Source organism: Bubalus kerabau, chromosome 3 (genome assembly GCF_029407905.1).
Source record: "Bubalus kerabau isolate K-KA32 ecotype Philippines breed swamp buffalo chromosome 3, PCC_UOA_SB_1v2, whole genome shotgun sequence".
In the NCBI taxonomy this organism is placed as follows: Eukaryota; Metazoa; Chordata; class Mammalia; order Artiodactyla; family Bovidae; genus Bubalus; species Bubalus kerabau.
In genome coordinates this window covers 139,990,368-140,008,578 of record NC_073626.1, presented here as the reverse complement: position 1 = coordinate 140,008,578, position 18,211 = coordinate 139,990,368, and the positions used below count along the sequence as shown (strand labels likewise).

The following is an 18,211-nucleotide window of genomic DNA, read 5'->3' as shown; positions in this document are numbered from 1 at the left end:
CACCACCATTTTGGACTCCTTTTCCCTATTCTACCTACCTAACAGTCACCATGCTTATTTAACTTATCTGCAGAGTACATCATTTGAAATGCCAGACTGGATGAAGCACAAGCTGGAGAAATACCAATAACCTCAGATATGCTGATGACACCACCCTTATGGCAGAAAGCAAAAAGAAACTAAAAAGCCTCTTGATGAAAGTAAAAGAGGAGAGTGAAAAAGCTGGCTTAAAACTCAGCATTCAAAAAAACTAAGATCATGGCATCTGGTCCCATCACTTCACGGCAAATAGATGTGGAAACGATGGAAACAGTGAGGGACTTTATTTACTTGGGCTCCAAAATCACTGCAGATGGTGACTGCAGCCATGAAATTAAAAGACACTTGCTCCTTGAAAGAAAAGCTATGACCAACCTAGACAGCATATTGAAAAAACAGAGACATTACTGATAAAGGTCCATATAGTCAAAGCTATGGTTTTTCCAGTAGTCATGTATGGATGTGAGAGTTGGACAGTAAGGAAAGCTGAGCACCAAAGAATTGATGTTTTTGAACTGTGGTGCTAGAGAAGACTCTTGAGAGTCCCTTGGATTGAAAGGAGATCAAACCAGTCAATCCTAAAGGAAATCAGTTCTGAATATTCATTGGAAGGACTGATACTGAAATTCTAATACTTTGGCCACCTGATTCGATGAACTGACTCGTTGGAAAAGACCCTTATGCTGGGAAGGATTGAAGGCAGGAGAAGGGGATGACAGAGGATGAAATGGTTGGATGGCATCACTGACTTAATGGACATGAGTCTGAGCAAGCTCTGGGAGTTGATGGATGGGGAGAACAGGCATGCTGCAGTCCATAAGGTCGCAAAGAGGCAGATACGACTGAGTGACTGAACTGAACTGAAGAACAGCTATATCCTGTCAGATTATATAAAGTTGTTTTCCTAGGGTGTCCTTAAAGTTATTGCTTCATTGCCATAGGCAAGATTATACCACTGAGATTTAATGATTATACCACTTAGACTGTCCTAAGATAGGCAGCCTTTGAGTAACTGTCTCCACACTTACTGTTTTACCCCATTCATAAAGGTTAAGAAGCCTGCTGTCAGCCAAACATCACACCCTAGTATACTCAGATTGCCCCATCCTATAATCTTTTGGGAAAAACTCATCAAGGGTCACCCCCAGTCCCTACCCCGGGGCTCTAGGAGGCTTTCCATTCAAGAAGATTAATTGTCCCCTGACTCCTCATCTTTGGATAGTTTTAGGCCTGGTTCCTGCATGTGATTCTCTACCTGCATCACATACCTTGAACATTATCCAGAAACCTCTTGCTCTATTCTTGTGCCCCCTTTCCCTTGACTGTTCTCTCTGGAAGATGTTCTTGATTCTAATATATTTTCCTCCCACTAGACCCTGCCCCAAATTTCATTAAATGAATGGGGGAACTGGGAGGAAATCCCATTTTCTGTGCTCCTTCCAGTGGCAGGCACAGTGGAGGCTCTTCATATCCACTGACTTATTTATCTATCACAAAGCCCTTGATAGGAAATGAAAGAGAATTTTAAAACTTTGCCAAAGTCACCAGGTATTAAGTGGTATCATCAGCCATTTCAGTACTGTCAACTCGGGGGTGGGGGGTGGTGCGGAAGGCACAACCTGAGAGCTGTGAGTTCTGGGGGACTTACTAAGAACTCTAGTGCAGGATACAATCTCTCAGAGAGCTCTGAGGAATGCTCCCAAGAGGTGAGGCAGACAGGTCAGCATGTACATAGTTTTGGAAAAGGGTTACGTGCAGTCAAGCACACATCCTTGTAGAAGGTTAGTCATAAGGAACAGGTATCTCAGTTCATGACCTTAGATCTTTTCTAAGTATGGGAAGATATAAGACACCAGGTTCATTAAAAAAATCCTAAAATATTTCTAGCTATGTGAGGGCCTGTTTTCTCAGAGCACCAAGTGTTTCATTCTGATCTTCACCTGAATTCCTTTTAGAGTGAATTATAAGTCCATGGTTGCATTGGCTAATGACTTGATTCTTGTAGAACTAGATGGTGAGCAACATTCTTTGTTTTACAGTAGAATTGAGTCTTGAATCCAGGACCGTCTGCTTCTAAAGCCACTGCCCTTTCCAGTATTCTCCCTGCCGCCCAAACAGCCAGCCTGTTCTGTGCACTGCCAGTCCCTTCCTGTCTCATGCTGACGTCTCCAGATGACTCAAGCTGTTCCCCAAAGCTAGGAGAAATTTCACATCATGTCTTTTTTTCAAAGATACAGTCAAACTAAAATGAGATTAGGCTAAAAGCAGTCTTTAATAAAAAAAGAAGCAATCTCTCATTATCACTTTGTGGGAAGATTTGCTCTTTCTCAAAATTCAACAGTATCAGTAAGTTTGGGATTTTCAAATTGTGTGGTGTTGACCACTAGGGCCAGAGTTTCAATGTTTCATTTGTTTTCCAGAAAAAAGAGCTCAGCATAAAATGCAGCTAATAGTGAGGTTTTGTTGGGGTTTTTTGCATAATAAAAGTCGTAACTGAGCAACATTAGCTACAGACACTCCTCCCCATAAATCCATGGAGACTCTGTGAAAAGCATTTCAGAGAAATCCAAACCCCAAGTAGTCTTTGGCAAGGGGTAATTTGCCATGATGGTAGTTAAATAAGGAGAATATTGAGTAGCTGACTACAAAGAAGCATCTGAAAATGAGACTAGCTGTGGCTCAAGTCCCTCAGTGGAAAACGTAGATAAATTTCTCACACGTGGCAGTCCAAACTGGTCTCTTTCTTTCATAAGACAAATTTGACAATGCATACCAAGAAGCTTAAATCATACCCTTTTGGCCTAATAATCCCACGCCTATGAATTTATCTCAAGGAAATAAGTCATAAAGAATAAAGAAGACTATACATATTTCTATAACAGCATTATTTATAATTAGCAGAAAGCCGGAAGCAACCTAATTTTCCAGTAATAATGGAAAGGCTTAGTACATTTTGGTATCTTAATTCTTTGGGATATCATGCAGCTATTAAGAATATGACCATAATGTACAAACAAGAAAAGAGTTAAGCATAGAATACAGAATACAGAACGCAAATACGTATGCAAAACCAAGTATGTTAGCACAGTGAGATTACAAGTTTTAAACATTAAGAATTTCTTTTATAAGGGCCATATTTAGCTTTTAGGGATTTTTTCCCCTTGTTTTATCTGCTGCAACTTATATAGACTGTTTCATAATTATTAATGGATCAGATTATTTTACAAAGAATACATGTGGAACATTCTAGCCAAGTGTGAAATATAGAGAATTACTAATTTAGAAATGCTAATGCTGTTGTTTTAATTTTCAGTGAGGGGAATTTGGCTACAAAGCAGGTTGTATTCCTTCAGAGACCAGTTATGTGGAATTCAGCTGCTCAGACACCAGAAGTGAGTAAAAGTGATGCTTTATGAACTGTTAAACTGAACCATTTAATCCTTAATCTCTCACTGTAATTCTAAATGGTGAACAGATGAGGAAGTGGGAACTTGATAAGGAAACAGCCTTCTGAACCAACACATAACAAAGGAAATGTACCAGCAAACAGGAACATGAGACAGTTCTGAAGGAAATCAGAATATGACCCCAAAGTATGCCATTTGGGTATAAGGATTACTATTTTGAGCTAAAGGCAATGAAACAGAACCTCTCCCTTTCTGACAAAAGCAGGGCATAAATTTTCCTTTTGCCAATGTGACAAAAATTTCCTTGTGTAAAATTGCTTCCCTCTCCTGTACCAGAGACGATGCATCACTGGGAACAACACCTGTAGTCCCCACAACTTACTAAACCCTCTCTTGCATTAGTTTCCCCAAATACATTCTTGGTCACATCCAGACTCTTTGCAACCCTGTGGACTGTAGCCTGCCAGGCTCCTCTGCCCAAGGGGATTCTCCAGGCAAGAATACTGGAGTGGGTTGCATTCCCTCCTCCGGGGAATCTTCCCCACTCAAGGATCAAACCTGGGTCTCCTGCACAGCAGGTGGATTGGATTCTTTACCACTAAGCTATTCCCAAATATTTAACTTCCCACAGTTTACTGCCCCTAAAACCCCAAATCCCTTTTTATTTGTCTGGTCACTTCACCACAGTGTATCACCCTTTGTAAAATGAAAATCATCTCCCAGGTCTAACTGCCTCTTTGGGTTTTTACTTCTCTGTGCAGAACCTTGTGTGCATCCAAAATAAATCTTTTCTCCTATTAATCTTTTTCTAGTTTAATTTGCAGGTCTGAGATGCTGAACCTAAGATGATAGAGGAAAAGATTTTCCGCTCCTGCAGTTATAAGCCTCATAAGTGAATGTGCCTGATATTATGACAGATCTGTGCAGTCTTGACTTCTGACAGCACTTTTGTATTGTCTCCTCAAGGTCATATTTTTTCAGTTCTTTGCTGAAGGGCTCTGCTGAGTCTCAAGTCACCTTATTCTTACTAGACTCCTAGTAGATGCACACTTAGAATAGTATCATTGAATGAAGTAATCTTAATTAAGACCTGCTGCTGCTGCTAAGTCACTTCAGTCGTGTCCGACTCTGTGCAACCCCATAGACGGCAGCCCACCAGGCTCCCCTGTCCCTGGAACTCTCCAGGCAAGAACACTGGAGTGGGTTGCCATTTCCTTCTCCAATGCATGAAAGTGAAAAGTCAAAGTGAAGTCGCTCAGTCGTGTCCTACTCTTAGTGACCCCATGGACTGCAGCCTACCAGGCTCCTCCGTCCATGGGATTTTCCAGGCAAGGGTACTGGAGTGGGGTGCCATTGCCTTCTTCATAATTAAGGCCTAATTAATCTTAATTAATTAAGGCCTAACTTTCAAAAGAGGAAGTTTGCAAATGGACCAGAAAATTATTTAAAGTGATTCCGTATTATCAAGAAAATAATGTTTTAGAAAACTTCAAAGTTTTTCTAAACTAGCAAAGCTATTAATAGACTAACAGTATATGTAATAGCTGTTAGTCTATTAATGCTGTTGTCTCACATTGATTTTGAACACACTCTAGCTGGTTCCACAGGCAAGCAAGTAGAGGGGCTGTAGGTCGATAGGATGATAACTCCCTTAGGAGGAGAGCAGAGTGATCAAGTTAACAAAGATTTCAGAAAGACTGAATTAGAGCCCACAGGTGAGCAGCACCTTCCAGTCCTGGGGAGAATGGCTCAAACAAGTTCACAAGAAATATTCTGTTGGACTTCCCTGGCAGTCAGGTGGTTAAGCCTCTGCCATTGCAGGGGGCACAGTTTTGATCCTTGGTCCCTGGTAGTAAGAGCCCACAAGCTATGCAGTGGGATCTTATATATACATTTATAACATGCCTTAAAAAAATTCTTATATACTTTTAAGACCATAATGGCACCATTCTTTGCTTGTACCTTGAAATCAGTTGTTGTTGGGGAGGGGTTGATGGGGGATTGCTTCATTTATACAGGTTTTCAAATAATTGTTTCAAAGGTGAAAATTGTTAGTCACTCAGTCCTGTGCAACTCTTTGTGACCCCCATGGACTGTAGCCTGTCAGGCTCCTCTGTCCATGGAATTCTCCAAGCAAGAATATTGGAGTAGGTCCCTTCTTCAGGGGATCTTCCCAACCCAGGGATTGAACCTGGGTCCCCTGCACTGCAGGTGAATTCTTTACCATCTGAGCCACCAGGGAAGACTTTTTCAAAGGTATTTGGTTCTAAAAACCAGTTGGTGAAAATTTGAAACATTACAAACATTGCCTTATGATTGTCAAGGAGTTTTCAATAAAATTATAAATTTCACGGGCTGTTGGAAATTGATCTAGGGTTTCATCCTTGAAAAAAAATTTTCTCTTTCTTTTACTGAGACTAATGTTAAGATATATAAAACTTCTTGTTTCAATTGCACTCAACATGGAACAGTACTTTTATGTTAAGCAAAACCATTTCATGCCTCTGTTATAAAGGAGGGAATTGAGAATTGCATAATGAAGAAAACATATCATAGGAATTTTTTCTTCTGAAGTTATAAAGACCTTTACTTTTGGAATGTGTTTGTTTCACAGATGTTTTATACAATATTCTAGATAGCTTGAGAAATTTTAAAATATGGTCAATATAAATTAAAATATTTATACTCCCAATTTCTGCCTCAATTTCTTTAAGCTATTGAGGCTTCCCAGGTAGCACTAGTGGTAAAGAACCTGCATGCCAAAGCAGGAGACAAGAAGGTTCAATTTCTGGGTTGGGAAGCTCCCATGGAGCGGGGAACGGCAACTCCAGTATTCTTGCTTGGAGAATCCTATGGACAGAAGAAACTGGAAGACTACAATCCATAGGCCTGGATACAGGAAACTGGCGGGCTACAATCCTTTGCAATCATGGGATCACAAAGAGTCAGACACGACTGAAGCAACCTAGCACTAGCACTAGCATTGAGAGATAGTTTATTTTAGGAAAAGCAGAAAACTTTTAGAAAAAAAAATAGGAAAAAATCTTCATGAACTGGGGCTAAGCAGAGTTCTCAGATATGACTCAAAAGCATAATTCATTTTAAAAAATTGATAAATTAGACTTTATCAAAATTTAAACTTTTGCTTTGTGAATAACACTAAGAAAATAACAGACAGCCACAGACTGGGAGGAAAAAAAAATTTTTGCAAATCACATATATAACAAAAGACTTGTATCCAGAAGGTATCTTAAAACTTAAAAAATAAGAAATAAACAATGCAGTTTAAAAAAATAGTTAAAAATCTTGAACCAATGAGGGTATGTAGAAGAGAAGTAAACACATAAAAAGACATTTAAATTATCAGTCAAGGGAAATGCAAATGAAAACCATGATGAAACCATACATCTACTAGAATGACTAAAATTAAAAAAACATTGACAATTCTTTATTTTTTTTTAGTTTTTTTTGTTTGTTTGTTTTTTACTTTTTTTTTAATTTTATTTTTTAACTTTACAATATTGTATTGGTTTTGCCATATATCAAAATGAATCCGCCACAGGTATACATGTGTTCCCCATCCTGAACCCTCCTCCCTCCTCCCTTAGGACTATCAAGAATGAGGAACAATCAGAACTATAAAACACTGCTGGTGGGAATGCCATGTAGTACAACCACTCTGGAAAATGATTTCGCAGCTTTTTATGGGGTTAAACATGCACTGAGATATGACCCAGCAATCCCTCTCATGAACATTTGCCCTAGAGAAAGAAAAACTTTTGTTTACACAAAAAGCTACACATAAAAGTTTGAATGTTCTATTCATCATCTCCCCAAACTGGAAACAATCCAAATGTCTTCAACAGATTTATGGATAAACAGCTGTGGTATTTCCATACAACGAAATACTACTTAGAAATAAAAACATATGCGCCCTTTTTCTTTTTTTGGCCACGCAGACTGTGGGATTTTAGTTCTCCATCCAGGATTAAGTCCTGCAGCCCCTGCAGTAGAAGCCCAGAGTCTTAACTGAACTGCCAAGGAAGTCCCCACATACACTCTTAATAGCCACAATTACGTGGAGTAATCTCAAAAATGGGGAAAAAGTGCAAACAGTGGCAGATTTTATTTTCTTGGGCTCCAAATCGCTGTGGACGGTGACTGCAGTCACAAAATTAAAAGACGCTTTCTTTTCTTGGAAGAAAAGCTATGACCAACGTAAACATTGCTTTGCTGACAAAGTTCCCTATAGTCAAAGCTATGGTTTTTCCAGCGATACTATATGGATGTGAGAGTTGGACCATAAAGAAGGCTAAGTGCCAAAAAATTGATGCTTTTGAACTGTGGTGTTGGGGAAGACTCTTGAGAATCCCTTGGACAGCAAAGAGATCAAGCCAGTTGGAAATCAACCCTGAATATTCACTGGAAGGACTGATGCTAAAGCTAAAGCTCCAATACTTTGGCTTCCTGATGTGAAGAACTGACTCATTGGAAAAGACCCTGATGCTGGGAAAGGTTGAGGGCAGGAGGAGAAGGGAGCGACAGAAGATGAGATGGTTGGATGGCATCAGACTCAAAGGATATGAGTCTGAGGAAACTCCAGGACATAGTAAAGATCAGTGAAGCCTGGCATGCTGCAGTCCATGGGGTCACAAAGAGTAGACACGACTTAGTGACTGAACAACCAACAGCAATCTCAAAAAACATGCCGATTAAAGGAAGCCAGTCTCAGGGAGTTCTCTGCTGGTCCAGTGGTTATGACTTGGCACTTTCACTCCCTGGACCTGAGTTGAACCCCTGGTCAAGGAGATACGATCCCATATGCTGCAGGCCAACTAAGCCTGCACACCAGAGCTAAGACCCAATGAAGTCAAGTAAATAATTTTTAAAATATTTAATAAATAAATGGAATATAATCTATAAAAATATTGAATCACTCTGTTGTATACCTGAAAGTAATGTAATATTGTAAATTACTTAATGTTTAGAAAGAACTTTTTTTTTTATGATTTTTTTTGACTGCGTTTGGTCTTCATTGCTGCTCCCAGGCTTTCTTCATTGTGGTGAACTCCAGTTGTGGTGCTTGGTTTTCTCATTGTGGTGTCTTCTCCTGTTTCAGAGCACAGCCTCAAGGGTGGGTGCCCGGGCTTCAGTAATTGTGGCTTGAGGGCTTTAGAGCACAGACTCAGTAGTTGTGGCACACAGGCTTAGTTTCCCTGCTCTATGTGGAATTCTTCTGTACCAGGGATTGAACCCATGGATTCTTAACCACTGGACCACCAGGGAAGTCCAGAAAGAGCTTCGTTATCCTAGAGTCAATATAGCAATCCCAGAGAAGGACTCTGATTGGATCTGATTGGGTCATGGGCCCACACTGCAGTAGAGAAGGTGGATAAGAAAGCTGGCTGGAAAAGTCATTGTCCACGACACCTTTTCCTCTCCCAGGCTTGACTGATTTTTACAGCACCAAGCTTGGATGACCTGACCCAGGAACATACTTTGTGAGCAAGCACATTCTGTGGGGTTTCTCTGTGTGATTCAAAGCCTCTGACTCTTCTAACTGGTACTAGAGCTACACTTAGCCTTTCAGTGGCTTTCTAATCCTCCCTCAAGCCTGAAACACACAAGGGGGAGAAATCCTGAATGTCCACTCCATGTTTTTATTGCTATATAAATCATATTTTTTAGGTACTCTTCCACTCTATCCATCATGACATTATACAAGGCATGCGATATCTTATAATTGCTGGTATAATTCTGCTTATGTTTTTAAGACATCATGTATGGAAAATGAAAGGTAGACTGGTAGGGCACCCTAAATTCAACTGCTTTGTCACTGAGTCTCATGTATTTGAAACAGGTAACTCATTTTTAGTAAATGAGGATGATTATCAAAAGTTGATCAGTTGGGGACTTCCCTGGTGGTACAATGGTTAAAATTGTGCTTCTAATGTAGGGGGCCCGGGTTCAATTCCTGGTCAGGGAATTAGATCCCTCATACCACAACTAAGACCCAGCACAGTGAAAAAACCAAAACAAAACTGACTGACTTTATCAATGGTGGCATTAGATCTGCATGCAAATCTTGATAGAATCTCCCCAAATTTATAGTGAAATATCAGAAGAAAGAGAACCCGTATGAATTCTGAGAACCTATAGGAATAAGCCTAGCAATGTAGCATGAAAAATCTCTTTATAACATAGGGAAATACTAAAAATACAGTGAGTGCTAAGTGCAAAAGTGAGCTATACACCTCTTTGTGTGCATATGCAAATACACAGTGTTGTTGCTCAGTCGCTAAGTCATGTCTGACTCTTTGCAACCCCATGGGCTGCAGCATGCCAGACTCCTCTATCCTCCACTATCTCCCAAAGTTTGCTCAAATTCATGTTTATTGAGTCAGTGATGCTATCTAACCATCTCATTCTCTACTGCCCTCTTCTCCTCCTGCCTTCATTCCTTCTGAACATCAGGGTCTTTCCCAAAGAGTCAGCTCTTTGTGTCACGTGGCCAAAATATTGGAGCTTCAGCATCAGCCTTCCAATGCATATTTGGGGTTGATATCCTTTAGGATTGACTGGTTTGATCTCCTTGCTGTCCAAGGGACTCTCAAGAATCTTCTCCAGCACCAGTTCAAAGGCATCAGTTCTTCAGTAGGCCGCCAGGCTCTTCTGTCCATGGGATTACCCAGGCAAGAATTATTGGAGTGGGTTGCCATTTTCCTTCTCCAGGGAATCTTCCCCACCCAGGGATCAAATGTGTCTCTTGCATTGGCAGGCAGATTCTTTACCACTGAGCCACCAGGGAAGCCCATACATACATAGTAAAACATGCCAAATATTAACAGTGGTGTCTCTGTGAGATGGGATTGTGGATAGGCTTTGCTTTTTTTCTTTGTTTTTACCAGGTTTTCTACACTAAGCATGTATTATTTTTGTAATTGGAAATCTTTGAGAAACATACAAATCTTTGAACATAAATCTACTCACATTTTTGCATAGTGAATAATGTAAAAAGAATAAGATAAGACACTCGGGTTCCAGTTCAAAGCCAACTACCCTTTGACCTTGGACAAATACCATCTTGTTTCTGGGTCCCATGTTGGTAGAAGGAGGAATTCGAGTGGATGATCTTCATGGACTGGTCAGGTTTCCCTCTCCTACACTGTAAGTTATAAGAACATTGCAATTTGATTTGTTGGAAAAGCTATTATTTCATGTGGAGTTGTTGTTCAGTCGCTCAGTTGTGTCTGACTCTTTGCCACCCTGTGGACTGCAGCACGCCAGGCTTCCCTGTCCGTCACCATCTCCCAGAGCTGCTCAGGCTCAGGTCCATCGAGTCGGTGATGCCATCCAACCATCTCATCCTCTGTTATCCCCTTCTCTCCCTGCCTTCAGTCTTTGCCTGCTTCAGGGTCTTTTTCAATGAGTCAGTTCTTCGAATCAGGAGGCCAAAGTATTGGAGCTTTAGCTTCAGCATCAGTCCTTCCAGGGAATATTCAGGACTGATATCCTTTAGGATTGACGGATTGATCTCCTTGCTGTCCAAGGAACTCTCAAGAGTCTTCTCATGTGGAGTAAGGGAGCCAATATCATTGCTGAAGAAAAGCGTTTGTTGTGACATTTTTTTTTGTTGTTTTTCAATCACTAAGTTGTTTCTGACTCTTTGTTACCCCATGGACTGCAGCACACCAGGCTTCCCTGTCCTTCAACAGCTCTTGGAATTTGCTCAAACTCATGTCCACTGAGTCAGTGATGCTATCCAACCATCTCATCCTCTGTCACGCCTTTCTCCTCCTGTCCTCAGTCTTTCCGAGGATTAGAGTTTTTTCTAATCTTTTTTAGAGTTAGGTATTTAATTATCTTCTAATATTTGAAATTTGTATTTGGTGGTTGTTTACTTATTAATTCTTATCTAAAAGTGAATTACTCTATCTTATTATCCTGGCTAATACATAATTTTTATTAAGAAATTTCTCATTGAGTATGTGAGAGTAGGCCTCTATTGGCTGATACACAATAAGGAATTTATTACAAAATTTACCTTTGGCCCTGGTGCTTATGAAGAAGGAAAGATCCAGACTGCCAAGTGCTCCCAGGCACCCCCTCCTTCCCATTTCATTCAGGCAACAGGAGAGGTCATTCAGGAGTGAATGTATCCTTTGTGCATATGGGAATGGAGCCAGCAGCCAGGCTTGAGAAAGGAGCAGTACCCATCAGGCCTGCTTGCAGCCAAAAGGCTCTGTCCTCACCCACCAGCATTCCAGCACCAAGGAGAACATGCCATTCTCAACTTATGTACCTTAAGGGTAAATCTGTCAGGTTCAACTGCTTGTGTTAAACTCGGTACATTTGGTGAATGAGAATAAAAAAGAAAAAGATTTGAGATCTAATATTTGCACTTAATGAATGCAAATGAAAATGTCCCCACCATAAGGTTATATCTGACTTGAGACATGAGGGTGAGCCTTTATTGAGGCAGGTCCCACGGCAGACTTGTTCCTTTAAACTTGCCCAAGGACTCAGGTAACCAGCCAAGAAAAAGATGGGCTGCCAACACACTCCTTTCTAGACAGCACACTGCAGCCTGCATCTCCTTATATAAACAATGCTGTCAATCACCATCAACCATGGTTATATTCCCTAGCAGTCCATAAAATTCAATTTACTATAGCTGCTTGTTTGTATTGTGTATTTGCCATGAAAACCAGTAGAAAATACTTTTGTATTTTATACACGGTAGTTCAACAAATCTGGTCTAACAAACTTTGGTAAGACTAGCCTAGGAATCTGACTTCTATATTTTTTTCCTAAGGGTTTTTTGATTTATTTTAGTAATTTTACCTCTCACATTTGAGAAAATGTAATCCCAGTTCTCAGCTAACATGTAAATGAGCTTTAAGAAAATAAACTCTTGATAGTATGGAAAATACTGGGCTTTAAAATCTTTTTATCTTATTATGGGCTTCCCTGATGGCTCAGCTGGTAAAGAATCTGCCTGCAATGCAGGAGACCTGGGTTTGATCCCTGGGTTGGGAAGATCCCCTGGAGAAGGGAAAGGCTACCCACTCCAGTATTCTGGCCTGGAGAATTCCATGGACTGTATAGTGGTCGCAACGAGTCGGACACGACTGAGTGACTTTCACTTTTCACTCTTTTATTATGTATCCTTATTCAGTTTCTGTGCCTAAGTATATGCACATGATCCAATATATGTCATGTTGTCAGTATTAAAGAAACCCCCATAAGAAAATTTCATCAGAAGTCTGAACATGAAAGTTGTCTCCCTGAGCTCTTCTTCTACTGACTTAGATATCTTTGTTTGACTTCGTTTCCTTGGCAGGAAAACCCTGTCCTTTTATTCTGAACCACACCAAGGGCGTGGTCAGGCCTCAGTAATATTTCATAGTGAAAATATCCACAGCTTCTCAGACAGCCTGCAGAATGAGCTAGTCCTGTCACTGAACAATCCTACCATGCCAGGCAGAAGCGGTCTGTAGTAGGACAAGGAGAGGGGTCCACCCCACCTGGAAAGGCACCCCTTCTTCCAATATGATCTCTATCTGAATTATCTGTGCAGACTATTCCTATAGAAATGGGGGTGAGGTGGCCTCTAAGGCACTTTTTCTGCTGCTCAGATCCCAGCAAATACCAAGATGAAAAATGGAAGCTTCAAGTGTATCTCTATCTGCTTTGTTCCCCAAAGTATGATCTCAACAGGTCTCTCTCCTCAGAGGTGTTGTTGAGGCCCAGACAGGGCCACACAACCAACCTGACAACAAGGAGAATGGGGGGCCGGGAAGCCACAGATGGTTAACAGAGAGGGGAGCACACCTTCACCTGGCTGGGGGGTGGCGCTGAGTTGGTCCTTGAAGAGGAGCAGGATTTGGAAGAGAAGCGGGCAGAGAGCTAGAACAGAGGGGCAGGACGACACCCAGGCTTTTACTAACTCCTAGTTGCTAATCTCTTGTTTTTCAGAGGAAAGGCAGTCGGCACGTGAAAGGTGAAGACAGGAGTAAAGTCCCAAGCAGGAGTGTCAGCTTGGACACAGACCTGTTACAGCCTGCAGAGAGCAGAAGCCCACCTGAGGAGTGCCTACTCGCCCCTTCTAGAGAATGCTGGATGAAGAAGAGGCCAGCCCAGCCCAGCAGCTTCTCCGGGTTCAGCAACAGTGACAGCGTCCTGCGGGAACTAGATGATGGACAGTTTGACCAGGAAGACGGAGTAACTCAGGTCACTTGTATGTGAGCAAAGAAGGAAAGCAACAGACGTTCTGTAAATAATTATTAAAGTAATTCCCAAGTTACTTTACTGTACTTCTTTATCTGCATTTATGGGATACTTTGAATCTTTCCAGACTCAGGCTTTCCTCTAATCTACCTAAACTTTGGTTCAACTTCCCAGGCAAGGAAGAGTAACCAACATATTTGTGAATTTAGAAGCATGTTTCACAGTTTTCTCAACTAAAACATGTTTAAACAGATGCCTCATTAGGATATTAACTGATAATGTACTTCAGTTTCTCATGAATATGCAAAGTATATTTTTCTTACAATTGCTGGTAAGACAACTAAATATCTCAATCAGTATTTTTACCTAATTAGAAAATTCTCAGGAAGTTAGAGTCTTACTTAAGCTGAAAATTTTCTCTTTCCCTCTCTCTCTTACACACATATAAAGGGCTAATTAATAAAATACCTATTACCTGAATATAACAATTAAGCCAAGTTTTGTCTTTAAGTATGGCATGTACATACAAAGCAAATCCTTATTTGTTAAAATATCCTTTTAGGGATATTTTAGGGAATCTACCTGATAAAGAATTCCGAATAATGATAGTGAAATTGATCCAAAATCTTGAAATTAAAATGGAATCACAGATAAAATATCCTTAAAAAAAAAATCTTTTTTTTTGTATGCCTTTAAAAAAGGGTCACCATGTTACCAACATTGTACTGATTCATCAAGCTTAAACTTTCTTGCATCTAACAGTCTAGAAATAGAGTGGAGCATCATCCCTAAAAATTCAATACAAAAAGAACTCACAATGTACATGTTTAAAAACCTTAGTAGACAGAATTAATTCTCTTTTTAAAATTGTAAATAGCTGAAAAGGGAAACACCAACTTTAAATGAAAACTGAAGCATTTTACATCTATCTAGATGTAAATTATGCTTTTATTTTGATTGCTAAAGCATGAAAAATGTGGAAACCCAGAATTTTCAGTCCTACAGGAGTAAAGAGGTGCTCACAACATATGTGAAATGTATGGTGACCTATTTGTTCCATCTCTGCTTTTTTTCCTCTGCTAACAGGGGAACTTTTGCCTTGCCAAACCTTTAACAGGTAAAGATTAAAATTTTATAAAATAGAAGAATTTCATTTTATCTATGAAAGACTTTGAAATGTGGGAAACTTCAAATGAATTACAACTGTGCCATTGATGGGTTCAGCCTATTATATATTTTTATTAGCATTGGTGTTGACATTATAAGATCATTTGAATAACAAAATGTCATTTGTTATTGGGCTATTGTCTTACTGAACATTAATGCTTATAATATGTTTTACACATATGACAGGTATGTATTACATGTTATCAAATATATGGTGTAACTGATCTCCGTGAATTGATGGTAAGATTGATGTGCAATTATTCCGCTTCTACCATGCACAAGCATTACCTTTGTATGTATAAAGGAACATAGAATATTCTGCTCAGTACTGTTCTGTGGAAATAGCTACTAATATTGTTTGCAGAAATGGTTTTGTTTTTTTTACTTTTAGAGAACCTGAGTTCCATATTTAAGAGTTGGTGAATTTTTGGTAGAAATAAATACTGCTGCTGGAGCCCACAAAATGCCATGAGTTATGAAACACAGGTAATAAACTCAGAAAAATGGGACCATTTTTCCCAAAGGCAGGGTTTACAACAGGCAGAGATTCTGGTATATAGTCTGTCAGTATACAGAAGGAATTTGATGTATTAAAGACAGAGATAGAAATTTATATTGGCTAAAGAAAAACTCAGAAATCTTGCTTTTAATTCTTAAAAATTTGCATAAAAATGCTTTCTTTTCACAGTTTGTTTTTAATCTGTTATTTCTTATTTTTTTAAAAAACCTTTTATTAGAATAGACTTAGTAGTTGTACCCTGAAAGCTGATAAGCATTTACTCCAGTATTCACCCATAAGTTATGTGACAAATTTGTATGATAGTGAATAAATAATTACCAGGTGGTTCTAGAGCATTATATATAAGTAACTCTATCTTTTAAAAAACAAAAAGTAACAAAACTTGGACTGTATATACCTTAGGAGTTACATGTGACTAACCTTATAGTTATCAGCCAGTTGCACAGTCAGTTCTTTTCATCAGATCAGATCAGATCATATCAGTGGCTCAGTCGTGTCCAACTCTTTGCGAACCCATGAATCACAGCACGCCAGGCCTCCCTGTCCATCACCAACTCCCGGAGTTCACTCAGACTCACGCCCATCGAGTCAGTGATGCCATCCAGCCATCTCTACCTCTGTCGTCCCCTTCTCCTCCTGCCCCCAATCCCTCCCAGCATCACAGTCTTTTCCAATGAGTCAACTCTTCGCATGAGGTGGCCAAAGTACTGGAGTTTCAGCTTTAGCATCATTCCTCCCAAAGAAATCCCAGGGCTGATCTCCTTCAGAATGGACTGGTTGGATCTCCTTGCAGTTCAAGGGAATCTCAAGAGTCTTCTCCAACACCACAGTTCAAAAGCATCAATTCTTCAGCGCTCAGCCTTCTTCACAGTCCAACTCTCACATCCATACATGACCACAGGAAAAACCATAGCCTTGACTAGATGGACCTTTGTTGGCAAAGTAATGTCTCTGCTTTTGAATACGCTATATAGGTTGGTCATAACTTTCCTTCCAAGGAGAGAGCGTCTTTTAATTTCATGGCTGCAGTCACCATCCGCAGTGATTTTGGAGCCCAGAAAAATAAAGTCAGCCACTGTTTCCACTGTTTCCCCATCTATTTCCCATGAAGTGGTGGGACCAGATGCCATGATCTTCGTTTTCTGAATGTTGAGCTTTAAGCCAACTTTTTCACTCTCCACTTGCACTTTCATCAAGAGGCTTTTGAGTTCCTCTTCACTTTCTGCCATAAGGGTGGTGTCATCTGCATATCTGAGGGTATTGATATTTCTCCCAGCAATCTTGATTCCGGTTTGTGTTTCTTCCAGTCCAGCGTTTCTTATAATGTACTCTGCATATAAGTTAAGTAAACAGGGTAACAACATACAGCCTTGACGAACTCCTTTTCCTATTTGGAACCAGTCTCTTGTTCCATGTCCAGTCCTTAGGGGCTCTGGCATGTGATTTTTTTTTAATACTTGTAAGTTATAATGATGAGAAAGTATGGAGATCATAGATGTTGGTGGGAGGTTTTGCCATTCCCCTTTGGTAGAGCATATATGCACTTCTGTCTAAGGTTTCCATAGCCACCTGTTAGTTCCATCCCATTTGGGTTGAATATCCCCCTGTTATTTCCATGGACAGCATTTAACACCTAATCACCAGAGAAATAGCCACTGAGCTAAGCAGCAGCTCTATCAATGTCACTTAAAGACAACAGAAGCATCACTCTCTTTAAGAGACTCAGGGCTTTCAGGGGCCTTCAGACACCCATAGAAGCAGGAGGCAAGCTATGGTAAGTCCATATCACAACTATCTCCAAATTGTTTATTTTACTAGGACCAGGTGTTTATGTATTTGACTATAAATGTACCAGATGCATTTGCATTTCTTTCATACTGGAAGAGCTCAGGAGTTGTCTCCTTCCTAGCCTTCCCTCACTACCTGGACATCTCACTACCATTCCTCTGGGCTGGAAGTATCATGGCTCTTTCAGTATTATGATTAAGAAGGGTTTCCTCCTCTCAACTTCTAGGGCCCCAGCAATTCCCTGTGTGGAATGACTAAATTTCAAGTGAGCACTGAAATGGTGTAGGTGTTAACAGCGGGGAGAGTCTCTAACCAAGAATGTTAAATCTACATACACTGGTGGATATGTAGGAAAACAAGCTAAATGCAAACCATCAGAACCATATCTATTTAAATAGTATTAATCGTGGCAATTTATCATACCTCTAGAGTGAATTTTCGGAGAAGGCAATGGCACCCCACTCCAGTACTCTTGCCTGGAAAATCCCCTGGATGGAGGAGCCAGGTAGGCTGCAGCCCATGGGGTCTCGAAGAGTCGGACACGACTGAGCGACTTCCTTTTCACTTTTCACTTTCATGCATTGGAGAAGGAAATGGCAACCCACTCCAGTGTTCTTGCCTGGAGAATCCCAGGGACGGGGGACCCTGGTGGGCTGCCGTCTATGGGGTCGCATAGAGTCGGACACAACTGAAGTGACTTAGCAGAGTGAATTTTACTTGTGCAAGAGCCCAAAGTTTATAAAGCCAGTTCTGACATGATTAGACATAAAACAAATATAAGACGACCAGTGGTGAACTTCTTGGTTTTATTTTTGGCTCATATATCTCTGACTTGGAAGCTAAAGAAACCAGCAATCTAGAAATGCTAATGTCACAGACCAAAAAACCCTAAAATAGCTGGGGGAAGTAGAAGATTTGCCTACATGGAAAGAAACTTTGAATTTTTTTCATTTCTTTCAAAGGAAGTTTGACCCTCCAAGTTTCAATCACGCACTCACTGTGCCCTCCCCGTTAATCACTGCTGTGCCTGGCCAGCGGGAGACCTGGCTCTGGGCAGGGC

General features: G+C 40.4%; 1 protein-coding gene across 4 annotated transcripts in view; it reads left to right on the top strand.

The window, feature by feature from the left end:
• The window catches only part of RFTN2 (raftlin family member 2), a 69,351-nt gene extending 54,044 nt beyond the window's left edge, over window positions 1-15,307 (top strand). For all 4 annotated transcript variants that reach the window (XM_055573011.1, XM_055573013.1, XM_055573012.1 and 1 more), the window contains exons 9-10: window positions 3,353-3,431; window positions 13,425-15,307. In XM_055573011.1, coding sequence (XP_055428986.1) covers window positions 3,353-3,431; window positions 13,425-13,694 — 349 coding nt within the window. In that variant the 3' untranslated portion in view covers window positions 13,695-15,307. The remainder of the gene's footprint in view (window positions 1-3,352; window positions 3,432-13,424) is intronic.
• Window positions 15,308-18,211: the final 2,904 nt, after the last annotated feature.